This window comes from Carcharhinus amblyrhynchos, chromosome 14 (assembly GCF_965287045.1).
Source record: "Carcharhinus amblyrhynchos chromosome 14, sCarAmb.v2.hapA, whole genome shotgun sequence".
Lineage (NCBI taxonomy): Eukaryota > Metazoa > Chordata > Chondrichthyes > Carcharhiniformes > Carcharhinidae > Carcharhinus > Carcharhinus amblyrhynchos.
The window spans coordinates 30,165,798-30,193,316 of NC_137337.1; the positions used below are offsets into that span (position 1 = coordinate 30,165,798).

A 27,519-nucleotide genomic window follows, 5' to 3' on the forward strand; every position below is an offset into this window, starting at 1 on the left:
ATTTTAGTCGATTGAACCAGGGCAGGACTTATTCAGTTAATGGTAGGGCATTGGGGCGAGTTACAGAACAAAGAGATCTAGAGGTACATGTTCATAGCTTCCTGAAAGTGGAGTCACAGGTGGACAGAGTGGTGAAGGAGGCGTTTGGCATGCTTGATTTCATCGGTCAGAACATTGAAAACAGGAGTTGGGACATCTTGTTGAAGTCGTACAAGACATTGTCAAGGCCATACTTGGAATACTGGGTGCGGTTCTGGTCATCCTATTATAGAAAGGATATTATTAAACTAGAAAGAGTGCAGAAAAGGTTTACTAGAATGCTACTGAGACTTGATGGTTTGAGTTACAAGGAGAGACTGGGACTTTTTTCAATGGAGCGTAAGAGCTGAGGGGTGATCTTATAAAGGTCTATAAAATAATGAAGGGCACAAATCAGCTAGATAGTCAATATTTTTTCCCAAAGTTAGGAGAGTTTAAAATTGAGGGCATAGGTTTAAGGGGAGAGATAAAAAAGTGTCCAGAGGGGCAATTTTTTCACACAGAGGGTGGCAAGTGTCTGGAACAATCTGCCAGAGATAGTAGTCGAGGTGGGTACAATTTTGTCTTTTAAAAAGCATTTAGATAGTTACATGGGTATAATGGGTATAGAGGGATATGGGCCAAATGTGGATAATTGGGGTTAGCTTAAAAAAAAGGGCAGCATGGACAAGTTGGGCTGAAGGGCCTGTTTCCATGCTGTAAACCTCTATGGCTCTATGACTCTATGAGTGTTCCAGGGACAGGAGTAAGAGACCGGTCATAGCAAAATCTTTGATACAGCTACACCAAGGGAAAGGATTATTTTAAATTAATTTCTGATGCTGCTTTTGAGTGTGCTAACATGCAGCATATCAAAGAATGAAAGGATGGGTGTGAGCTAATGATATTGAGTACTGTGGTAACGTGGGGATGGTCCTTTGTGGGCCATGTGATCGGGCTGGCCCCGATAAAGGGGCTGGGAGAAGCCGGGCCAATCTGGAGCAATCCGGGGACAGGGAGCAACCTCAGTTGGAACGAGGGAGGAGAAGAGAATAGCCTTGTGTATTAATTCCGTCAGACCCTTATTTTGTATATATATTGTATTAATCATAAACCATTCCTTGTTGAAGCCACAACGAATTGACTTCAGATGCACTACAAATACACTTCCGAAAGACCTGTTTGTGATAATATTTGATTATTCCGCCTATCTTTACTGTTGCATGCATTGTTGGCAGTTGGTTACAACAGGTTATATTTGCAGGGAGGCTAAAAGTTTTCCTTTGGAATAGCTTGATGAGTGTCCCGCGTATATCACTTTTTTACAAAGTATGTGAGTTATTTAAATTCCTTTCAAGCCACAGAACATCTCAAGCATTTCACAGCCCACAAAATACTTTTGAGGTGTAGTCACTTGCAAAGAATGCAAACGTCAGTTTGCTGTTTGCTTCGGCACAGTCTGAGAGATGCTCGCTGAATTGATGTGAAGCTAATATTACACATTGATATGACACTCATCCTCTCCATCTCTCCAGCAGAAATTGCCCCCAAAATAAAAGCAAAATGTTGCAGATGCTGGCAATCTTAAATAAAATAGAAAAAGCTGAAAATCCTCAGCAGGTCTGGCAGCATCTGTGGAGAGAGAAACGGGAGCTAACATTGGGGAAGAATCATATGGACTCGAAACATTGACTTTTATTTCTCTCTCCACGCGTGCTGCTAGACCTGCTTGGAGTTTCCAGCATTTTGTGTTTTTATTTAAAATTGCCCCAGGGGCTTACCCACTGAAGGGCCAGGTCCCACTTTGTTCCTGCAGGTACTGATTTTAATCTGGACTTTGCCTGCATCCTCTCCCTGATGACAGGACCCTCCCTGGGACTCACCTGAGTGCGGGGACTATTCCTTCCCTGCACCAAGCTTTAGTTCCTGCTTGCCAGCCAGCTGATGTTTTTACCCTCCAGCCAAAAGCAGGCACTGGGATTAAAACCATACTTGCAGTGCTGAGGTCAGGGGAGTTTGCTGTTTACCTTGGCGTTTGCTCACACGATTCCCATGTCGAGTCAAGATAGAAGTATTTATTCAATATCCGGGAGTATCTGACTGTGTCATTCCGATGCACAATTCCTTGCCTGATGTTTGAAGTCACGTTGCTTTGTTAAAGTCAGTTTTTCTGACTGTCCCGATGTTTACATTCAGCAGCGACACTATGATGATATATTTATTGGGTGAGATACAGTTAGCTGGGCGGAGCCTTGTGTAGACGATTTGGGAGTAGTTGAGCTAAATGTCACACATCTGCGTTATAAAATTCAACCTCATGTAATAATTTGGAATATTTCAGGAAAACAAAACATCAGCCAGTTAAAATAGACTGCAAACTTTTTGGTTAATCAATCTAGAAACTATTATTTTAATATCACAATCCTAAGGGGATCAAGAATAAAATTTCAAAATTAATTAGTAAACGGGCAGCACGGTGGCACAGTGGTTAGCCAGAAGTCCAGATTCAATCCCTGGCTTGGGCCACTATGTGGAATTTGCACATTCTTCCCATGTCTGTGTGGGTTTCAACCACAGTCCAAAGATGTGCGGGTTAGGTAGATTGGTCATGCTAAATTGCCCCTTAGTGTTAGAGGGACTAGTTAGGGTAAATGTATGGGGATATGGCCTGGGAATTATGATTGGTGCAGAGTCGATGGGCTGAATGGCCTCCTTCTGCACTGTAAGATTCTACAATTCTATGAATTGTTGGGTTATTGAGAAGTTCTGAATTGTTACGTTTGGTACTCACACAATCCTGCTTCCGAAGATGTGCTAAACTATGGCATACATATTCTTTATTTTGCTCTGTTACCTGTACTCCACCACCACCCCCCGCCCCACCCTCCACCGGGGAGACCTGCTTCTTAATGAGACATGCTTCTTAATGTCATCAGTCTTCCACCTCAGCCTATCTATGGCTAAAACAACAACATCCACCTTTACCAATTCTGGATCCGGGTATTTCAATATAGTAGGTTCACTTCTGATCTTTCAACTTCTGTAATCCTCAATTCAGCCACAATTTTGTTGCTGAGTTGCAAGTCCAGCTCACTCTCAAATCTTTGTTGGCTTCTAAGTTCACCAGAATCTCAAACTTAAAATCCACGCATTTAATTTCTTCCATAATCTCATCCCTCCATCGACCTCCAGTGAACAATTGATGTGCTTCAACCAACAAGCCTCCATACTCTAGATGTTCCCCTCCAGATCTCTCCTTAAAATTTTCCTTAAAGCGCCATCTCTTGAACCTTTTTTCATCCAAAGTAGTATAAAGGGTTAAAAGAAGGGATATGCTATGATTGTAGATGATGATGTATCACAGAGATTAGTCAGCTATGTGTTAGACTCTCCAGAGATAGATGTTGGAACACCATGCTCAGGAGCAGCATGATCACTCTAAAACCTGTGTAATACCAATAAACGACAGGTAAGGAAGTACCAGAGTATGATTACAGTCTGCCTAATAACCATTCACCTTAACTGGTGTCCATAGATAAGAAGGACATAAGAACTAGGGGCAGAAGTAGGCCATCTGGCCTCTCGAGCCTGCTCCACCATTCAATAAGATCATGGCTGATCTTTTCATGGACTCAGCTCCACTTACGTGCTCACTCACCCACACCCTTAATTTCTTTTATATTCAAAGATTTATCTATCCTTGCCTTAAAATCATTCAATGAGGACCATCTCAGAACAATCATCAATCTTAATCACTGATTTCACCTCTGCATCTCTGAAACATTTTAGGACGTTTTGTTAGGTTAAGGGTACTTTAAAAATGCAAGTTGACATTGCAGTCGCAGAATTGTTTCTTTTTCTCCTTTGCCCAAGGAAACAACCATTGGTACAGGGTTTCCATGCAGAATCTTGCAATAGTTTTCAGATCTGTGTTCTGAGCCACAGTGAATTTACCATCCTTTGCCTCAGTAGGGCTGGAATATTTAGATCTGTTATCACATTTCCCTCTTGTGCCTGCCAAAATACATCCATCATTTCACCACCCTCTCTTTCTTCACGAGCCTGCTTAAAATCTAATTCTTTGACACAGCTTTTGATCCATCACCTTGCCAATGTCCTAATTATCTCAGCATCTATCTTTCTCAATTACATCTCTTGAACTGTCTTGCGACCTTTTTCTATGTTAAAGATGTTATTATGCAAGTAATTATAGTTGTCTGATGACATCGCCGTTTGTGTCTTCCACTCCCAACGTGCTTCCTCTGTAAGTTTTTAAATGATTTTTTGTGAATAACCCCAATATTTCCCCACTCAGTTTGCGTACCCCAAATGATCGTGTGTATGTGATTTTCTTTCATGCCTTTGCTCTGCTGGTAATGCTCTGACACTGACCCCAATGAAGCATGTAAAAATGTTTATCCTCCCCCCCCTTGGCAATGTCACTGACATGAAGAATTCAGTGAAGTAGGTAGGACATTTGTGTTCCCTAACACAAAAACAGAAAATGCTGGAAAGTCTCAGCAAATATGTTTAAAGTTTATTTATTAGTGTCACAAGTAAGCTTACATTAACACTGCAATGAAGTTACTGTGAAAATCCCCTAGTTGCCACACTCCGACGCCTATTTGGAGGAACACTGAGGGGGAATTTAGCATGGCCAATATGTGGAGAGAGAATAGAGCTAACGTTTTGAGTCTGGATGATCCTTCATCAAAGCATTTGTGTTTCCTTTCTGATTTCAGAGGCCATAATCCATATATAAAAAGTATTGTACTTTGCAGACTGAGTTTGGCATATACATGCTCACTTTTAAATTTGGAACAGATGTGATAGAAATTTGAAAACAGTAATAGAGGCAGAAGAAATCCACGCTGTCATTGGTGAGTTCTTCTATTTTCTCCTATATGGATCAAACATAATGCTCACTTGGAGAGCTGGTGCAGACATAATGGGCCGAATGGCTTCTTTCTGCTCTGTAACAATTGTGATTTATCATTTAATCTTTTCCAGCATGTGGTGTTTCCATAAATCAAGTATAAGGATCCAAATATGGGAGATTTCAATCTGCATATTGATTGGTCGACCCATGTTGGACGCGGTGGGCTCAAGGAGGAGTTCTTGGAATGCTGCCGGGATAGTTTCCTGGAACAGTGTGTGTTGGAGCCGACGAGGGAGCAAGCTATCTTGGATCTGGTGTTATGTAATGAGGCGGGTAGAATTAGGGACCTTGCGGTGAAGGATCCTCTTGGGGAGAGTGATCATTGTATGGTGGAGTTTCTGGTGCAGATGGAGGAGGAGAGAGTGGGTTCCCGGACACGCGTCCTTTGTTTGAACTGAGGGGAGTACGGTAGGATGAGAGAGGAATTGGCGAATGTTGACTGGGGGAGCGCGTTGGAAGGTAGGTCTGCTGAGGAGCAGTGGAGGATCTTTAAGGAGATCTTTCTTGGTGCTCAGCAGAAATTTATTCCGATGGTTAAAAACGACCGTAGGAGGAGAGGTAATAAGCCATGGATAACGAAGGAGGTGAAGGAAAGTGTTAAATTAAAAGCGGAGGCGTTTAGAGTAGCTAAGAGTAGTGGGCGAGAAGAGGATTGGGAGAGGTTTAAATGTCAACAAAGATTGACAAAGAAGTTGATTAAGAAGGGTAGGAGAAACTATGAAGCTTGGCTAGCGATTAATATAAAAAAGGATAGCAAGAGTTTTTATAAATATATAAAAAGGAAGAGGCTGGCTAGGGTGAACGTTGGACCCTTGGAGGATGAGAGGGGGGACTTAGTGGTAGGGGATGGGGAAATGGCTGAGGTCTTGAATAACTTTTTTGTTTCGGTCTTCACGGAGGAAGACGTGAATAATTTGCCGGGTGTTAGCGATGGAAAGCTGGTAGGACTGGAGGGTCTCAATGACATTATTGTTACTAGAGAGGCGGTGCTCGACAGACTGGAGGGACTGATTGTGGACAAGTCCCCAGGACCGGATGGAATGCATCCGAGGGTTCTGAAAGAAATGGCGGAGGTGATAGTGGATGCCTTGGTGGTTATTTTCCAGACTTTGCTGGATTCCGGGGAAGTGCTGGAAGATTGGAAAACGGCTAATGTTACGCCGTTGTTTAAGAAGGGTGCCAGGCAAAAGGCGGGGAATTATAGGCCGGTTAGTTTAACATCTGTTGTAGGTAAAATGTTAGAATCCGTCATCAAGGAGGAAATAGCAAGGCATCTTGAGGGGAATTGCTTGATAGAGCAGATGCAGCACGGTTTCGTTAAGGGGAAGTCGTGTCTGACAAATTTATTGGAGTTCTATGAGGATGTGTCTAGGGCGGTGGATAGAGGAGAGCCGGTGGATGTGGTCTTTCTTGATTTTCAGAAGGCGTTTGACAAGGTACCTCACAAGAGGTTATTACAGAAGGTAAGGGGGCATGGAGTTGGGGGTAGGGTGTTAACGTGGATAGAGGATTGGTTGTCAAATAGGAGGCAGAGAGTGGGGGTTAACGGGTGCTATTCGGATTGGTGGTTGGTGACTAGTGGAGTGCCCCAGGGGTCGGTGCTGGGGCCTCAGCTATTTACCATTTATATAGATGACCTGGAGGAGGGAACCGAGTGTATGGTGTCGAAATTTGCTGATGACACCAAGATTGGGGGAACGGCAAATTGCGCGGAGGGTGTGGAGAGTCTGCAGAAGGATCTAGATAGGCTGGGCGAATGGGCCAGGAACTGGCAAATGGAATTTAATGTTGGCAAGTGCGAGGTGGTCCACTTTGGTACGAATAATGGTCGGAAGGACTATTATTTACTGGGCGAAAAACTGCAGCAGGCGACGGTGCAGAGGGACCTCGGGGTCCTTGTGCATGAGTCGCAAAAACCCAGCCTGCAGGTGCAGCAGGTGGTCAGGAAGGCGAATGGGATGCTGGCCTTCATAGCGAGGGGGATTGAATATAAAAGTAGGGAGGTCTTGCTGCAGCTGTATAGGGCATTGGTGAGGCCGCAGCTGGAGTACTGTGTGCAGTTTTGGTCGCCACACTTACGCAAGGATATTTTGGCCTTGGAGGGAGTGCAGAGGAGGTTTACTAGGCTGATACCAGAGTTGAGCGGGTTGAGCTATGAGGAGAGGCTGAATAAACTAGGCTTGTACTCGTTAGAGTTTAGAAGAATGAGGGGAGATCTCATTGAGACGTATAAGATGATGAATGGGATGGATAGGATAGAGGTGGAGAGGCTCTTCCCGCTCAGAAAGGACAGTAGGACTAGGGGGGCACAGCCTCAAGATAAAGGGGGGGCGGTTTAGAACGGAGTTGAGGAGGAACTTCTTCACTCAAAGGGTGGTGAATCTCTGGAATTCTCTGCCCGTTGAAGTGGTGGAGGCTGCCTTGCTAAATATTTTTAAGACGCGGGTTGATGGGTTTTTGATAAGCGAGGGGATTAAGGGTTATGGGGAGATGGCGGGAATGTGGAACTGAGACATGACAGATCAGCCATGATCTTATTGAATGGCGGGGCAGGCTCGAAGGGCCGGATGGCCTACTCCTGCTCCTATTTCTTATGTTCTTATGTTCAAATTAATTCACAAGTAATAAATAAACAAGTACTTGCATAACTTTTGGTGCAAAACTAAAATGTCAATATAGAATTCGTATAATCTACTTTTCTCGTTGTAAAGGACAGATTGTAAGGACCTTGTCTGTAGTCCTGGGGGGGTGTCACAATCTATATTACAAATTATTTATTGACTCTATCTTTGATTAGATTTCAGTTTGGTTTTCAAATAGCATGAAACCTTTGCCAGGGTTAATTATTCAAGTGCATCAGTTCACATGTTCAGTAAAGCCAAACTGCACAGAGAGGAAATAATAAATGTTGCAAATTGATACAGAGTGGCATTCCAGCCTCTGAGAAAACGAGGGAATTATGGCATGAGTTTCGTCTGGACTGAACTGGGATATCGAACATCAGCAAATTTCTACTTTCTGGGGGAAAAAAGGCCAGCATTAATTTTCCCGTAATCTTTCTATATTCTAAATCATTAATAGCTTACATAGTAATGACCACTAGGGCATGTTTGCTGCTATGGGACAGATTATGCTTACAAGTTTTCAGCGCCCGGCTAGCTCAGTCGGTAGAGCATGAGACTCTTAATCTCAGGGTCGTGGGTTCGAGCCCCACGTTGGGCGGTTGACGTTTTTCTCAAACGTTCCATTAATTTAATTTTTATATTAAATTTCAAAGTTCAGACTGAAGCAAATTTTTTTTTACGGGGCAATTTTATTCTTTCATAATCATATTTTTTCAAAAAAATTCTTTAATTTATTTCTCTCCTGATAGATGAGTTTTTTCCCCCCCAGCGTCAGATTGCACCTTATTTTAAAGTTGATATGGCGATATGGTTTAATGTTTAAGAACCTCCTGAAGGTGGACACTGGGACTCCGAACGCTGCTAATTCGGATTCTGTCCCCATCAAAGGTTGTTGAGGTTGATCCAGCACTTGCGCTGTTGGTGAGACAAACGACCGCAGCGACATTACCCACAAACCGGCTGCTCCACATCTCGGAGCTCTCGCCGCTTTCGCCCTCCCCTCGCGCCCCACCTTTCCCTCCCCACCCTCATTCCCGCTTCTCCGCCCCCTCCTCCCCGTCCCTCTTCCCCGCCCCTCCCCACGCGGTTCTTCCCTCTCACGCCCCGCCTCTCCCCCTCACGCCCCGCCTCTCCCCCTCACGCCCCACCTTCTCTCTCACACTCCCGTCTCCGTCGCTCCCCACAGACTTCCTCGCCCCGCCCCCCTCCCCTCTCCTCAAGCAGACGCGAAACCCCGTCGTCAGCTGTTGCGTCCTTTTTGCGCCTGCCTGGCTCCCGTAGCCCCGCACTCCGCCATGTTGTGGCGACGCCCGTGACGTCCACATAACGACGGTTTTTTTGTGGAAGGCGATTAATCTTTTCCGCGCCGCTTTTGCCGATTTTTTCGGTTTCGGTCGCCGCGCGGGGCTTGTCTTCTCCGGTTTCGCACTCGGCACCGGCTCTGGGGCGAAAAAAAGCTCGATCGAGAAATTAGCGCTGGCGTTCCCGACTCCCTCTGCCTGAGCACAGGGCCGCCAACATGGCGGACGAGGAGGAGCGCAGGCTGGCAACACAGGAGGCGGCTGCTCCCCAACTGCCCCATGGCAGCTCAGGGCAGCGGGGCCCTGCGGCCGAGGCTGGCTGCGCCAAGCTGCCCTGCAAGCAGTTCGAGACCCAGTCGTGCCAAGTGCTGCCGGAGGGGATTGTGCAGGTGGTGGTGGGGGAAGCGCCCACTCGGGCGGTCAGCACTTTACCCGGTGACGGGCACAGTCTCCTGGCAGCTAACGGCATCATGAATTCGCTGACGGGGGCCTCTCCGGCTGGCGGCACCGCGGCGGTGAGCGCGGCTGACTTCACCGTGGCGGCGGCGGAGCTGGAAAGCATCTCCATCGAGTCCACCCCCAGCACCATTATTTATGTGCAGCCCGATGGCACTTTCGTGGAGGGCACGGGGCTGACCCCGGAGGAACAGCAACAACTGGTCGAGCAGTTAGCAAAGCAACAGGGTCTGGTGGAAGTAACTGAAAGCGAAGCGGCTCAAATGTTTGGTAGCCATCAGCAGCAACAACCTGCTCAGTTTGTGCAGCATGTGGGTCTGACAGATGAACTACAACAAGTCATTGCCCATGTTGCCAAGTCTCAGCAACACGCGACGCAATTCAGCAAAACCAATGTCGTGCAATTGAACTCCGAGCCTACTGAAAATCAAATTCTGCAGAAAAGTAACTTGGCATCATGTGTTCCCCCAGAAACTCGAGTGCTCGCCACCGATCAACATATGTTACAAGTGCCTGAGTGTAATGCTCTGATGCAGCAGGTACATGCGAGTGTTCATCCCAGCCAGGTTGTCCAAAGGATTGATTCATGCAACACGGCTCAAGTTCAGCAAATAAACATTTCCACCCAGTCCTCTCCAGTGAACCGACCCAGTCAGCCTAAGATTCTAACGGCAGTTTCGCAGCAGCAGGCCGTCTTTACTCAGCCGTTGACAATCATTCACAATGCAACACGACAATTGCAAAATGCAGCTCAGCAGGCAGTACTTCAGCAAAATCTACAACAAAGCATTGCACAGCAGAAGATGGCCCCGTTGCGGGTAACACCCTCATCGCAGGTACTGGTATTTTAGGTACTTTAACTATTTCTTGAAAAGAACACACATAATAGGTGAAAATAGCGTTTATTGTACGTAGAATATAAAGCTAGGGAAGTTTGCTACAATTGTGCACAGCATTGATGAGATTGTGTCTTCAGTAGTGTGTACAGTTTTGGTCTCCTTTACTTAAAGTGAGATATACTTTTATTGAAAGCAGTTGGGGAAAGTTCAGCTGAAGGAATTGCCTTAAGAGGAACTGGTGAAAAGACTGAGCCTAAACAAAATGTGCTAAAAAAAAGCTAGAAATTGAAATAACTAAAATTCAGCAGGTCTGACAGCATCTGTGAAGAGAGAAACAAGAAAAACATGTCTTATCGTATCTGAGGAAAAGTTATACAGACTCAAAACAGATAGTACCAGACTGTTTCTAACCTTTTCTGTTTTTATTTCAGTTTGGGTCTATACTCGTTGGAAGTTTAACTCAGTTCAAAACTGAGATGAGAATTTTTTTATCTTAAGGATATTAATCTTTTGAGATTCTCCTCCCGAGAGAACAGTGGTGGCTGGGTCATTTATATATCGATGGCTGAAGTAGTTTCTTGATCAAATGGAAAAATAGAGTTAAGGCTACAATCTTCAGGTCAGCCATGAAATGTTAAAAGTGTTTGGGGTTGGTGGTAATGTATTGAGATGGATATAAAATTATTTGGCAGACAGAAACAGTAGAAATAAATGGGTCCTTTTCCAAGTGGCAGGCAGTGACAAGTGGGTACCGCATGTGCATAGCTGGGTTCCCAGCACTGATCCAATTTATATCAGTGATTCAGATGAGAAAACTAAATGTAATATCTGCAGATTTGCAGATGAGACAAAGCTGGGTAGGAGGGTAAGTTGTGAGGTGGATGAAGAGATGCTTCCATGGGATTTGGACAAGCTGGGTGTGTGGGAAAATGCATGATAGATGCAGTATAATGTGGATAAATGTGAGGGTATCCATTTTGTTAGCAGAAACAGGAAGGCAAATTATTGCATGTGGCTATAAATTGAGAGAGGGGAATATGCAACAAGAGCTGAGTGTTCTCGTACACCAACCTGTGAAAGTAGGCATGCAGGTGTAACAAGTGATGAAGAAGGCAAGTGATATATTGGCATTCACAGTGAGACAATTGGAGTACAGAAGCAGGGATATCTTGCTGCTGTTGTACAGGGCCTTGATGAAGTATTGCATGCAGTTTTGATCTCGTCTGAGGAAGGATGTGCTCGCTATGGAGGGAGTTCAGCGAAGGTTTATCAGACTGGTGAGACAGACATATGGGGAGAGATTGAGTTGGTTAGGATTATATTCACTTGAGTTTAGAAGAATGAGTGGGCATCTCATAAACATATAAAATTCTACCAGGACTAGACAGGATAGATGCAGGAAGGATTTTCCTGATGGTGGCTGAGTTCAGAACCAGGGATCACAGTCTGAGGGTATAGGGTAAACCATTTAGGACAGTGTTGTGGAGAAATTCCTTCCTCCAGAAAGTGGTCAATTTGTGGAGTTCTCTACCTCAGAAAGCAGTTGAGGCCAAAACATTGTTTTCAACAATGAGTTTGAAATAGCTCTTGGGGTGAAAGGGTTCAACAGATGTGGCGGAAGTGGAGCAGCTCACTTAATTGGATGATCAGCCATGATCGCAAAATTACTGGCAGAATAGATTTAAAGGGCTGAATGGCCTACTCTATTTTCTATGTTTCTAGCTTATTGAATGTTGGAGCAGTCGTGAGGGGGTAAATGCTGCTATTTCTTATGTTATTCTGTATTTCTGAATTCGCTTACAAATGTACTTTTGAAAATTCAACTGATTAGGCTTGTGGCTCTTAACCCTGTAAGTTCGTCACAGCACTTGTGAAACTACTGAATTTGCTCAATCAACCATTATTCTCACTCATCCTATCTGTTCCCTGGTGTAGCCTTCATTCCTACATCCTTAAGGATGAGGAGTTGAAAGCGTATGGGAGATTAACTGGGTTAGCTATCACTGCTGGAGCTGGCCGGCTAAAACAGCTCTCTATTCTGGAGTCATCCTGGGCTGCAAAGATAATCCTGGTTTCTGTTCTATTGTGCAAGCCATCTTATCAAATCTCTGTTCACTCTACCTTCATCTCCAACATTAAGTGCAAAAAGCTAGTGGATTTCGTTGTCACTAAAATTGAGACATAAGAACATAAGAAATAGGACCAAGTGAGATTCTGATGCAAGACCCATACTGTAACCTTAACTTCTGTGCAAAATCAATATTGCTTTGTATATATCAATAGTAAAGTTTCTAGTGTGCATTTCAGCTCAGCTTCTCCAGCCAACGCCTGCTCTGGTTCTACAGTTTAGATAGTCACCCTAATCCCATGGTGCAGAGTTGGGTTGGATGGAGATGGGCATCTCGTGGCATGACCAGTTGCTTAGACTTTTCCCTGCAATCTTCAGTTTGACAATTCTTTGTTCTGTGTGTTACTGGAAGTGTGAGCTGATAATCGGGTGGTATGGGCAACATTACATCTGGGACCTTGGTGAACAACAAGACCAACAGTCTATCACCTTAACAACAAGGATTGGAAAAGAAACAGGGAAATGGCAAGGAAGGAAGTTGTAGTAGGAGGATCAGGCACATAAAGGGTTGACATGGGACTGAGTACAGTACTGTCCACACGGTGATATAAGAGACCACATGACCTACACCTAGGGTCAGTACAATGTTGGACAGAGCTGTGTGTAGAGGCAAACATGGAGACCACTCCTAACTTGGACCTATATTGTCCCTTTGTATATAGTTTCTAATAGTTAAGAACATAAGAAATAGGAGCAGGAGTAGGCCATCTAGCCCTTCGAGCCTGTCCCGCCATTCAATAAGATCATGGCGGATCTGTCGTGGCTCAGTTCCACATTCCCGCCCTCTCCCCATAACCCTTAATCTCCTCTCTTATCAAAAACCCATCAACCCACGTCTTAAAAATATTTAGCGAGGTAGCCTCCACCACTTCAACGGGCAGAGAATTCCAGAGATTCACCACCCTTTGAGTGAAGAAGTTCCTCCTCAACTCTGTTCTAAACCGCCCCCCCTTTATCTTGAGGCTGTGCCCCCTAGTCCTACTATCCTTTCTGAGCGGGAAGAGTCTCTCCACCTCTATCCTATCCGTCCCATTCATCATCTTATATGTCTCAATGAGATCTCCCCTCATTCTTCTAAACTCTAACGAGTACAAGCCTAGTTTATTCAGCCTCTCCTCATAGCTCAACCCCCTCAACTCCGGCATCAGCCTAGTAAACCTCCTCTGCACTCCCGCCAAGGCCAAAATATCCTTGCGTAAGTACGGCGCCCAAAACTGCACACAGTACTCCAGCTGCGGCCTCACCAGTGCCCTATACAGCCACAGCAAGACCTCCCTACTTTTATATTCAATCCCCCTCGCTATGAAGGCCAGCATCCCATTAGCCTGCACCTGCAAGCTGGGTTTTTGCGACTCATGCACAAGGACCCCAAGGTCCCCCTGCACCGTCGCCTGCTGCAGTTCTTCGCCACGTAAGTAATAATCCTTCCTACCATTCTTCCTACCAAAGTGGACCACCTCGCACTTGCCAACATTAAATTCCATTTGCCATTTCCTGGCCCATTCGCCCAGCCTATCTCGATCCTTCTGTAGACTCTCCACACCCTCCGCACAATTTGCCGTTCCACCAATCTTGGTGTCATCAGCAAATTTCAACACCCTATACTCGGTTCCCTCCTCCAGATCATCTATATAAATGGTAAATAGCTGAGACCCCAGCACCGACCCCTGGGGCACTCCACTAGTCACCATCCACCAATCCGAATAGCACCCATTGACCCCCACTCTCTGCCTCCTATTTGACAACCAATCCTCTATCCACGCTAACACCCTACCCCCAACTCCATGTCCCCTGACCTTCTGCAATAACCTCTTGTGAGGTACCTTGTCAAACGCCTTCTGAAAAGTGATTTGATTTATTATTGTCACGTGTATTAGTATACAATGAAAAGTATTGTTTTTTTGCATGCTACACAGTATACTGTACTTGGAAAAGGCAAGGGGAGAGAGCAGTCATAGCTAGGTGTAGACAGATCAACTTAACGAAAGGTAAGACCATTTAAATGTCTGATGGCAGCAGGGAAGAAGCTGTTTTTTTGAGTCTGTTGGTACGTGATCTCAGACTTTTGTATCTTTTTCCTGACGGAAGAAGGCAGAAGAGAGTATTTCCAGGGTGCATGAGGTTCTTGATTATGCTGGTTGCTTCTCTGAGGCAACTGGAAGTATGGACGGTGTCAATGATGGGAGGCTGGTTTGAGTGATGGACTGGGCTTTGTTCACGACGCGTTGTAGTTTCTTGTGGTCTTGGGCAGATCAGGAGCCATACCAAGCTGTGATACAGCCACAAAGAATGTCTTTGGCATATTTCTCCCTTCTGCTAAACTATCTGGTCAGACTTCCTCTAAAGCTGTTCTTAATTCCTCTTTAATTTATTTCCTATCTTCCTTCATACTCTCTCTGAACTTCACCTTGTTGATGAGTCCCACCTGCCCCCTCGATTGTATTCCCATTAATAGGCTGACCACCTTGCTCACCCACATTAATCCAAATTGTTCATGGTGCTCTCTCTACTTTAAATCTGCTGTCATCCCCTCTCCTCAAAAAATCAAGCCTTTGACCTCAGCTTCTTACAAACTACGAGTGCATCTCCAACTTCACTTTTCTTTCAAGTCCTTGAATGTATTGTTGCCATCTGAATCCATTGTCATCTTTGCTGGAATTCCATGTATAAATTCCTCCAATCAGGTTTCTGTCGTTGCTACAGTATACCTGGTGTTGTGAGACTCCTTACTGTGCTTACCCCATCCAACGTCAGCATCTCCACATCCTGTTACAGAACAGCTATGATAGGATATTATTGATGACTTTGACTGTGACGAAGCTTAACTTTCCCTCTTTGAACTGTCTGCAGTCTTTGACACAGTTGACCACACCATCCTCCTCCAGTACCTCTTCATTGTCCAGCTGAGTGGGATTGCTCTCATCTAGTTTCGTTCTTACTGTTTAACTGTAGCCAGAGAATCACTTGCAATGGCTTTTCTTGCTCTCACAGTTCCATTGTTGGGCCCCCAGGAATTATCCTTGGCTCTCTTATGTGCTGCCCCTCAGAAAACATTATTCATTTTCATAAGTATGTGGATGACACCCAGCTATACCCCACCACCATCTACCTAGACTCTTCCATTGTTGCTGAACAAACGGACTGGCAATCTTGCATCCGGTACTGGATAAACAGAAATTGCTTCCAAATATACAATAGGAAAACTAAAGCCATTGTTTTCAGACAATGCTCCAAACTCTATATCCAAGCTACTGACTCCTTCCATCTCCCTGGCAATAGTCTGAAGTTAAGCCAGGCTGTTGGCAATCTTGGTGTTGACTCTGGTATGAACTTACCACCTCATTGGTGCCATCAATAAGACTGCCTATTTTCGCCTTTCTGTCTTACCTCATCTGCTGAAACCCTCATCACGTTTTTGTTAACTTTAGATTTGACTATTTCAATGTACTCCTGGCTGGTCTCTCAAATTATATCCTCCATAAACCTGAGGCCATCCAAAACTCTGCTGCCCATCTCTTAACTTGCCTCAAGTCCCATCCAAGTATTACACCAATGCTCATCATCTAAATTGGCCCTAGGTCAAGCAACATTTTGACTTTAAAATACTCATCTTTGTTTTCAATTCCCACCACGGTCTTGCCTTTCGCTATCTCTAGTCTCCTCTATCCCAATGACTCTTTGAGATATGTGTTCTAATTGTCACCTCTTGATCATCTTCTTGTTTTATTTGCTCCACAATTGGTGACTGTGCCTTCAGTTGCTGAAATTTCTTCCCTGTGCTTCCTACCTCTCAATATCTCTTGTCTTCTTTAAGAAACTGCTTAAAACCTACATCTGAACAAGCTTTTGGTCATCTGACTTATAGCTCCTTTGTGCCTCTGCCACATTTTGTTTTACAATGCTCATGTGAGATTGCATTATCAAACAAAATTACATTAAAGCTGCTATAGCTATAAGTTCTAGATTAGACTGTACTGTGAAACATGTCAAAATTTAAAGTCATGGCCCACCTGAGTCCAGAGTAGAACGTAGCAATCCCTCCTAGGCTTACAATTTTGCTCCACCCTTTTGTGTTTGTGCTTCCCATCAGCTCTGGATATACGTACAGCATTTCAAGAAGGTGGCTCATTGCCGGTTCTTGAGGTCAATTAGGGATAGGCAATAAATGCTGCTCTAGTCAATGTTACCCCTGTTCTGTGAACGAATAAAAAAAGTTAAGTCATTGTGATGAACTTTGCACCAGAGTTGTTCATTTTGTGAATGTTTGTAAAGTCATCTCAATCTTCCAAGGGATCAGTAGCAGCAGTTTTGATTGGTTGGACAGGTTATTTTGTTCTGACAAAAGGGTGTACGCAACATATACACACTGAAATAATTACATTTTATCACATTGTATTGTAAGTGCACTGCTATTTCTTTTTGCACCCATGATAAGAATTTGTAGTAATGTGAAATTGGTTCCTGAGATCGTAACCTGCACTGCTGGAATATTATACACTGGAGCTAAAATTTTCCTTCCTCATTTGTGGCTGGGATTTTCTGGTGCCACTGAAAGTGAATGGAGTTTTGGCTGCAATGCCAGATTTTCACAGTGGGTCCCGCCACAGGCAAGATCAGAGAATCCCGTCTGTGTTTAAGCATATACACATAGTTTCAGTCCTGCAATCACTTAAATTTACATTACAACTTATTGCCATCGACAGATAAAGCTACTTTACGTCATACTGTTGTATGAATGCATTTTTATATTCATTATGGACTTGAAATTTCATTTAGTAAATACTTATTTCAGCACTCTTAGCAGGCTGCTTACTTAGAATTTGAAGTTGATCTTGTTTGAAGTTTCACATTTATCAGAACGTTTGTAGTGACTTGCAATGAGCAGTATTGTGAAAAATATGCCGGAGGTCACAGGAAGGGTCACTCTAGTGTAATTTTTTGAAAATTCATCTGAAAAGCAACATGTTTGTATAACATAACGATTGAACCATGTGTAAGAAATATTTTTATCAGTTTTTTTGAGAAAGTGTACTTTCTTACCCAGCAAGAGTAATTGCCTTAAGGTGCTAAAGGATGACTCTTTCAGTATTAGTTGTAACTTTCATTCACTGGTTTGCCAATATAATGCTGCTTGACCATACTTATTCTGGTTTACCCACTTCAGAAGTGGATCTAACTGAAACGGGTTTTTGTTTTCTGGACTTGGGATCAAGATTTTTATGGGTTCAGATCCTTGGTATGTAGAAAGTCAACTTTAAACTACTGTAGAGTCATGTTAATACAGTGGAAGTGCTCACATGACATTGCTCTACACACATCATTAGATAACAATCAAAGTCAGTTTTGAAAACTTTGGAACCTTGTAACAAACTATAGCAATGTATTTGATTCTGCACTAACTTTCTTCCATTCATCAAATTGCATTTTTTTACTGTTCGTGTTTGTATGCCTGTTTATTTATGATGGGCAGTTAGAGAATCTTGGAACCAACCAAGCTGAAATTAGCAGTAAATTGAGCATGGAATTTGCTGTGTTTTTAATTTCGTATTGCATAATACTCCTGGACATTTTTAGAAAACTTGATCAAAATTACTCTCCCTAATTTAAAAAGTTCAAGAACCTCACACATGGCCAAAAATTTGTTTTTTAAAACTTGGAATTAATTGTTTTGTTTTTGTCTCCCTTCAGGTGAGTAGCATAATCTTTGCTGCTGAACCTGAGATTAATTATGCACCTGTAACTTTGTAGCTATGTTGGGAGAATGGAAATACTGCTCTGCTTTTAACTTTATTTGACAAATTGAGGTTGAGCATTTGTGTAGTGAACTCAAAAGTTAATTTTAAGTTGATTTTTGAAACTTGACTACTGTAGCTTTTCTTACGTTGTAATATATGAGAATGTAACTCAAGCTGTACATTTTCTGAAATTTGATTTTTTTTTAATCTAGTTGTTACATTTTATTTTTAATACCACTTTTGATTATCTTAATTTCCCGGCATGTGTTTTACTTCTCCCCATCCTCACCCTTTTAATCATTCTTGACAGCAGTATAATTGTGTGGATTGAGTTATATACCGTTCAGGTGAATTTGAAATTATTTTGATTTTTGTATAAAGTGAAATTACCTACTAAATGATATGCTGATTTCCATTTTGCAAATAAAGGAATCTGAGGTCATTGCTGTCTTTTGCCACAAAGTTCTGTCAGGACTACAGTAAATTTTTTCACAAGCATCAAACTAGGCAATCTTCCTGTTTTTCTGTCATGAAATCAAATCTGATTACGCCCAACCTGCATTCCACATAAATGATGAAGATAGTTAAGTTAGGCAGAGAAAAAGCCATCATTTGCTTTGGCCAGCTCTGAGTGAGCTGTACCACTCAAAATCCAAGTTGCAATTAACAAACTCCCTCTACAAACACCAAGATAAGCTGAAACAAGAGAATTTCCCGATGCTTTACCCATCTTCATGATATGGCATTCTCTGGAATATCCTTCACATTTAGGTTTAAGTATCCCTTGTCTAAAATTTATTCTGTTGGACTGCTCTTTGGATCTCTATGGACTGTCTTTATTTAAATGTTTGCAGGCATCATGTCTCCAGTTCTTTAGCTGAGTAAGCCTGCTTGCTGTTTTATGATCTTGCCTTTCTAGCCGAAAACCTCCTAAGTCATCGTACCCCAATCTGTAAATTGCTTGAGTTGTATTCACCTGAGGTGTTTACCAGTTTTAAGCTACGTTTTCCCCTGTTACTCTACAGTTAAAACTCTACTTCCTAAAACTCAAAACTATATTCTCAATCATACGAATTATGAACTAAATATTTGAAGGTTTATTATTTTGAAAGTACAATATAAATACAAGTTTTTGTTGCACGCTGGCATAAATATCTCATTCAGCACTGGAACTTTCTGGTCTTTATTGCCCAGCTACTCTCTGAATAATCATGCTGTAGTTGTAAACTTTTAAGTCATTGAATACTATAAGTTCTCTCTTTTTTTTACAGCATCAACTAGAAACTGTCCAAGTTCATATACAGACAGTACAGTCGCAGGAGGAAAAAGACAGACCTATGCCGCCTCTAGCAGTAGTGCAGCCCAAAATAGCAGCATCTGGTCAGCTGGCTAACCAAAGAACCAATGTTTCAGGGGGAGTTAATATTTCTGGACCTCAAATCATTAGAATACAACCAATTTCAACATCTGGGCCACAACAATATATTTTGCACAGCTCTTCTGAACCTCCAATTCAGCTACTTGTTCAGCGCCAGCCTCCTCCACTTGCACCCGTAAACTCCATTCGTGTAATTCCTGGAGTGAACATCAGTGGACAATCTGGCATTTTGACTAATACTGTAACTAGCAGTATACCTGCTATTACAACAGCTGTAGTAAATTCAGTCTCCTCCAATCATACCAAGAAGCATGAACCCAGTGATAAATCAAAGGAGAAAAAACCTGTGAAGGTTAAAACTCGATCTGGCCGAATATCACGACCACCAAAATACAAAGTAAAAGATTACAAGTTTATAAAAACTGAAGATTTGGCAGAGGGCCATCAGTCGGACTCGGATGATTATTCCGATTACAGTTTTGAAGAAGAAGAGGTGGAAACAAAAGTGGATGATTCAAGCCTATCAATGCCTTGCTCTTTCAAACCCAAAAAGTTTAAATGTGACACTTGTGAAAAATCCTATATAGGGAGGGGGGGATTAGCTCGACATTATAGACTCAACCCATCTCATGGACAGCTGGCTTCTGTCTCTGAGGAACAGAGAACTTCTGTAAACAAATCCAATGGCAATGCAGTTATAGGGGACAGTGGAGGGGCAGGTGATAGAAATGGCAAAGTAGCTCCTGAAGTAGTGATCTCACCTATAAATACTGACACTACATCTGTAATGGTGGGGAGCACAGCCCCATCTTCCCAAGACTTCCAACAGGTATGTAACAAAACACTGCATTCAAATGATCTCTTTATTCTGAAGGTGAAGTTGTGTTCGAATGTGGTTACGGGGTTACCGGCAGTATCCTGGGTACTTGCTCGAGTGACCGTTTGTTTAGGGTGAGTCTAAACTTGATGTGCGGGAAGAGCATCGTAGCAGATTGGTTCTTTGCTTTATGATTATCCTTCTGCTTCCCACCCCCTACACCTGTTTGCCACAAGATTCACTTTCTTTTCAACAATCCATCTTTACATTAGGCCTCTGAGGCCAGTGGAATATCTATCTCTGCACTGATTAGTGACCTAACTTGGGACCGTCCTGGTCAGTTTAAGTACAAAATTGTGCAATACTGACAGTAAGCATTAATATTCTAAACTGTTATCACTAACTAGGAAGTGGAATTCATTATGGAAGGTACATACTGTTAAAAATAGTAGTGCAGTGATTCATTCAAATCATAATTAAGAAAAAACTGTATTTACTGGTGCTTTTTCCCCTTTAAATTCAGTTTGTGTCAATTATTGCCCAAATCTGTTCAGCGATTTTTGAATCTAAATTCTGGTGGATTACTGCTGAGTTTTTATTAGACTCAGGTCAAACCACCTTTGGAATATTGTGAGCAATTTTGGGCCGCATATCTAAGGAAGGATGTGCTGGCCTTGAAGAGGGTCCACAGGACGTTCACAACAATGATCCTGGAAATGAAAGGTTTGACATATGAGGAGCATTTCAGGACCCAGGGTCTGTACTTGCTGGAGATTAGAAGGATGAGGGAGGACCTCCAGTGAAATTTACAGAATACTGAAAGGTCTGGATAGACATGGCGAAGATGTTTCCATTAGTGGGGGAGACTAGGATATGAGGCCACAGCCTCAGTAAAGGGATGACCTGTTGGAACCAGGATGAGGAAGAATACTTCAGCCAGAGGGAGGTGAATCTGTGGAGTTAATTGCCACAGAAGACTGCAGAGGCTAGGTCATTTGGTGTATTTAAGACAGAGGTGGATAGTTCTTGATTGGTAAGGGAATGGGGCTGAGAAGCATATCAGCCATAATCGAGTGGCGGAGCAGACTCGATAGGCCAAATGGTCTAATTGGACCATGAAACCATAATTCTGCTCCTATATGGTCTAAAACAGTGTCACATTTTTGGTTCTATGATGTTTGCTCAGTATTTGTTACTCTTGTGGCTGAGGCCCTTGTAGCTTGTCAAGATATTGCTGTTTTTTTTTAAAGGTGCTGGTGGCAAAGGTAGTTAACCCTTCAGAATCATTATAAACATTTGTACTGGAGGAGATCCAAAAATACTGTTATGGTAATTCTGTGGTAAAATTATGCTTTAAAAGGTTGCACCATCTCTAGTATTCAGGAAGGACACATTTTATTTCTGGTTCTGTAAGTTTCATATGTTGCATCTAAGGTCTGAAACTTCTTGTAGCTGTAACATAAAAGGGACCAATTTCTATCCATTGTCACTGACCACAGAGACAGAATAATCTGTAATTGGTCTCTGCCAAGGTCCAGTGGATGGCCTGAAAAACAAAGGGAAGAAAAGAAAACCAATTGCAATTGGCACTAACCAAAGACTAAGATTTAAAAGGGATCTCTGCTACTTAGTTAAAGCAGTCCTTGTTAGAAACTTTTTTTTATTTATTCAATTCAATCCAATCAAGTCCAACTCAGAGTCTCAACAAGTTGAGACATTCCCGATCCAAGCTGTTGACTGTCTTGGGCTTAATCTACATGATCCAAGCTGATTGGAGTAGGCATAGTTCCTCCTCCAAGACTTGATCTCATTTGCATCTTAGCCAAAAGACCAAAATGCAGCTTTTAAAAATTGCTTCAAATGAAGCTAAAATGTAACCTAATGACTTCAACCAAGCACAGCACATCAATACTACAGTTGATCTTAGCCAAAAGGCCAGGATAAACAATTGCAGTTTGAAATCTGTTTGATATTCCAAAGATGGCAGAGTAATTTGTGTGATAGCAGAATTTATAACCCACCAGCTCAAGAGATAATATAGGATGAGCTCCACTGACATTCAATTTGATTTTTCCATTTGCAATCGCTGCAAGTACTTTGGTTTCTACTGCAGTGTGGTTATTGGGTTTAAAGTTTAAATATTCTTCTATTGCTATTACTTTGAATTTTACAGAGAGAAATAATGGTATGTAGTAAAAGATTAATTTCTGACAGCAACAGTATCTGTGGTATGTTTCCAGTTGCATTAGTGAATGTTTGTATTTACACCCCAGCTTTTGAAATACCAGCAGTCATTGCTTTGATTTGTTTCTGGCAACTTAGGAGGTTTTGAAGTGAAAATGTACAATAACTATCTGTGCAGCATGAATCAAATACGCTCAATACTTGGCTCAAACTCTTTTTCTCCAAGTAATTTAAAATTGTACTTTTGAGCTCCCAATTAGCTTCCCTGATTCTCAGTTTTCAGCAATTTTTCAGTTGTTTATCTGCTCATCCACTTGCTCATGTCCACCTTTTGCCTGTGTCCCAGCATTGTTAATATTCTCCCTTTCTTAAAAGATTCGTGACATTGTCACCTCACAAAGTGCCTGTGATTACCACAACTGTATGTTTCTTTCTCTCAAATTCAGTTTCTACCCTTGCCACAGTGCTGAAATGACCCTAATCCTGTCTGGCTGAGTGATCAGAAACAGAATAGTGATTAATAGATGTTTTCTGCACTGGAGGAAGGTTTACAGTGAAGTCCCACAGGAGTCATTGTTGGGACCTTTGATCTTGATGTGTGCTAATGACCTAGACCTTGGTGTACAGGGCACAAGTTCAAAATTTACTTGTGATATAAAACCTGGGGAGGAGAGCAGTGTAGAATGTCAAAAGGACATAGACAAGTTGGTGGAACGGGCAGACAAGTGACATATGAAGTTCAATGTGGAGAAATGTGAAGTGATTCATTTTGGTTAGAAGAATGTGTAGAGAAATTAAAGGATACAACTCTAAATGAGATGCAGGAGCAGAGTGACCTGGATGCATATGTGCATGAGTCATTGAAAATGAACAGGACTGGTTGAGACCGCAGCTAATACAACACACAGTATCTTAGGCTTTATTAATAGGGGCATAACGTATAACATCAATGAGACTATGTTGAACTTGGATAGGACACTTATTCCACCTCAGCTGGAATGTTGCATTCTTTTTTGGGTGCAGCACTTTAGGAAGGACGTGAAGACACTGGAGAGAGTGCAGAAAAGATTCACAAGAATGGTTCCAGGGAGTTACAAAGATTGGAGAAGTTAACTGTTTTTCTTGGAAAAGAGAAGGCAGAGAGGAGATTTGATTGAGGTATTCAAAATCAGGAGGGGTCTTGACAGAGGAGACAGAAAAATTGTTTCCACTCGCGAAAGGAATAAGAGGGCACAGAAGAAACAATGGAGACACGAGAAAACATTTTCCACACAGTGAAAGGTTAAGATCTGGAATACATTGCCTGACAGTGTGATCGATGCATTAGAGAGGGAATTTGATTGCTATAAATAAAGAAAGAGTACGTGCAGATTTATGGAGAGAATGTGGGGGAATGGTACTAGGTGAATTGTCCATTTAATAAGCTAGTGCAGACATGATGGGACGAATGGCCACCTCCTGTGTGCTGTAACAGTTCTGTGATTCAGTCGTCTCGATTGCAAATGACGTCCTCTGTAGTGATGTGCATTAGTCCTTTGTGGGCTCTCAGCAATGATACCAACTGCCTGTCCTCGGTGTCCAAGTTAGAGTGACTACTCTTGCTTGTTTCAGTTATTTATATAATCGTGGCTAGAGTCTCCCTGCCAGCAACTTCCCTTCCCACCAACAGATATATATTTTTTTGCTGCATCTTCCTTGGCTACATCATTCATGGGCATTGGATCAAACAAGCTAACAAAATCAGTCTATTTCTCCACCATTATCTGACATCCTCATTGTCTTGAGGAGGCATATTTCCAAACTGCACATGGTAATACTGAAACTATTGTATCAACCCTACTACAAATTTCAGTTTCTTGCCACTGATTCCATCTACCCTGTCCACTCTTGGAGTTAAACAGATTGTTTCAATCTCAGCCTACAATTATACCTTAAGTTCTTCCTATCATGGAGACCATCTGCTTTCAGCTTTGTTACGTGGCTTGCTTCTACTGTGTCTTAGCCTATATTTCATTGAAATCCTCATCTATGTGATTACTGCTTCCAGATTTAACTGTTTTGATGTGCTTCTGGCTGACTTCCCACCCATTCTATATTCTGTAAACTTCAGCTGACCCAAAACTCTGTATCCTATCCTGCAGCAGGAGTTACCCAGTCAACTCTCATGTGCATGATCACCTAAGTTGATCCCCTAATAACTCAAACTTGAAACACTGATCTTTGTTTTAATTTAAGAGGTATCCCTAGCTGAATTCTCTGTTCTTCTACATTCCTCTCCATCCTTCACTGTCACTAATGTTGCTGTTAAAATTTACATGTTGCTTTAAAAAAGGGTGATGCAGTGGTTAGCACCGCTGCCTCTCAGTACCAGGCACCCTGGTTCACTTCCAGCCTCTGGTCACTGTTTGTTTGTGTGGCGTTTCCTCCCATAGTCTGAAGATGTGCAGGTTAGGTGGATTGACCATGCTAAATTGCCTTTTAGTTTTAAGGGACCAGTAGGGTAAATGTGTGAGGTTATGGGATAGGGCCTGGGTGGGATTGTGTTCGGTGCAGACTCAATGGGCCAAATGGCGGCTTCCTGCACTGTAGGGATTCTACGGAAAAAAAGATTTTTCAGCATAGTACTGTTACATTTTCTTGGGTGGTACAAGACCTGCATTACTTGCAGGCTAGTGGGAAGTCATTCAATTTAGCAGGGACATTGATAGGCACCTGTGCTTATAGCCCCATTCTCTGTAATCCTTTCCTCCTTGTTCTTTTGGATCCTCTTTAAAATTTAGCTATTTGACCAAGCTGTTGGTCACCCATCCTAAAAATATTTTCTTAATTTTTCTTCTCACGCTTCTATGAAATGCCTTGGGCTATTTGCTGCAGTAAAATTGTCACAAATGCAAGTGTTATTGGATATTGATATATAGTAATGTAAAAGCCTGACCAAATAATCTTCAAATCTGAAACAAAACTGACTGTGATTGGCTTACATTCAACATAAAAATACAATTGCTCCTTTTGTCTGTGTTTGCTTTTTTTTGTGCCCGTTCAATATATGCAGTGACAATTTAAAATATACAGTGAGCCCATTATGCAGTTTGTCTACTTTTGTTTTATTTCTCATTATAGTTTTATTGTGGGCTGTCAATTTTACAACTTGGCTATATTGTTCTTCCTTGCCCCATTACATTTTTGAATGTAATTTACCATATTTGAGATTTATGTCAAAGATTGGTTTTTGAGAGAGTGGTAAATTTTATGAGCAGGATTAAATGTTTATAGGTATGAGTGTTGTGTTGGTTACTTTCTTGTGCAACAAATTCTATATATGGGACTCTTAGGATAGTCTTTGTGTATTCTGCTTTTGGGTTTGGGCTAATTAGAATATATTTACTAATCAGTATGGTTACTTAACTAAATACAGCACTCAATTGGCAAACCATTCCACTATTCATCTTTATCTCTTTGCCTTCATACCCTATAACAGTACAACATTTTATTCAGAATTGGGTATTAGCCATGCCCATGTTGGAAGATTACTTGGAATTCCCCAAAATAAAGTAAAATATGCAAGTTTATTTTTCTTGCAGACAGAGAAGGTTACAGTAGCACGACATTTCCCTGGACGCCGGCGAACTGTACGACGTGGCCGACCTCCAAAACACCATAACACTTACCATCAAGAGCAAGTCCTGAAGAAGAAAGCAAGATTAAAAGAGGTATTAGGTTTTGGTACATGTGGTTTAGATAAATTTAGGTGTAGACTTTAAAACTAGATAGGATCTAAAATTTATTTGACATGTTATTTTAAAATGTACTAAAATATTTAATGAACCTTCAATGTAATGCACACCTCTTAAATGCTTCTCAGTTTTTTATTCTTTCAACTGATGAGTTGCTGGCTAGTTCAGTATTTATTGTCCATTCGTAATTGCTCTTGAGTACATGGTGATGAGCTGCAGTCTTGAACTGCTGCAGTCCATGTGTCATAGGTACACCCACACTGCTGTTAGGGAGGAAGGTTCCTGGATTTTGACCCAGTGATATTGAAAGAACGGTAATTATATTTCCAAGTCCGAATGGTATGTGACTTAGGAGAAATTGCAGATAGTGGTGTTCCCATGCATCTGCTGCCCTTGTTCTTTTAGGTGGTAGAGCTCGCAACTTTGGAAGGTAGAGGTAGGGAAGCTTTGGGAGAAGAAGATTGTGGGAAGGGATATCAGAGGAAGAGTGAGAGAAATAGAAGAGTGAGGAAAGGTGATGTGGAGAAATATGATGTGGAGATGTTGAAATTGCAGCACTCTTTTTAGTTCAAAAGCTTGTTACAGCTTTAAAGGTCAGAATTGTTTGAGTGGATCAAGAACTTTTTAATATTCAAGCAATGAGGTCATTGAAGATCTAACGGAAGGTCATTTGCCTGAAATGTTTGCTGTTTTTATTTCCGTAGATGCTACTAGACTTGCTGCATATTTTCAGCTTTTTCTGTTTTTATTTCAAATCATGAAATTTCGATCTGCATTAGCTAATTTAAGTGACTTTGGGGCCTTAATATTTTAATTCAATTATGGTGATGTGCCACTCACAGTTTAATTGCAGGGTACAGAATATCATATCTTTTGACAGCATGATAATTAAAATTATATTTTAACTAGCTCCTGAAACAGTGTGATGATGAGGAACTGATGGAATTGGCTCTCCCCAGGCTAACAAAAGTCATTACTCTTTGGGAATTTCTGCTGATGAAGGTAAGCCATATTATCCTTGAAGTAAATGTGTGGGTAGCTGTGTTTTGAACATTATTACAGGATAGATAGTTATGTTTCATGTAACTAAGCAATAAATATTTAAGTTCAGTTCCAAATAATTTCAAAAACAAAATTATCAGAATACACTTTTAACTACCAAACCTAAAATAATTTCCCAGAGCACTCAACTGGTGCAGACAGCTTCATAGGTTGTTTTTCCAGTATAATTGAGACAAGTTATTTTGTACATTTTATTACTGACTTCCAATTTATTCAAAATTCTCTTAAATCAATGTGGTTTTCACGTGGTGGGGGGGGAGACTTATCAAAAGAATTCAAAGTGCCAAAAGAGTGTGAAAGTGAA

The 27,519-nt window shown here is 42.0% G+C and overlaps 1 protein-coding gene and 1 non-coding gene across 2 annotated transcripts in view; both read left to right on the forward strand.

Annotated features, from left to right (window-relative positions):
* Positions 1-8,106: 8,106 nt before the first annotated feature.
* trnak-cuu (transfer RNA lysine (anticodon CUU)) lies at positions 8,107-8,179 on the forward strand. The gene has a single exon. It is a non-coding gene; the product is annotated as a tRNA-Lys (tRNA).
* A 705-nt stretch (positions 8,180-8,884) lies between these two features.
* znf839 (zinc finger protein 839) overlaps positions 8,885-27,519 on the forward strand; it is a 39,789-nt gene continuing 21,154 nt past the window's right edge. Inside the window, exons 1-4 of the mRNA XM_080202535.1 lie at positions 8,885-10,174; positions 19,312-20,247; positions 26,001-26,129; positions 27,063-27,155. Of these exons, the coding sequence (XP_080058661.1) occupies positions 9,101-10,174; positions 19,312-20,247; positions 26,001-26,129; positions 27,063-27,155 (2,232 nt within the window). The 5' untranslated portion in view covers positions 8,885-9,100. The remainder of the gene's footprint in view (positions 10,175-19,311; positions 20,248-26,000; positions 26,130-27,062; positions 27,156-27,519) is intronic.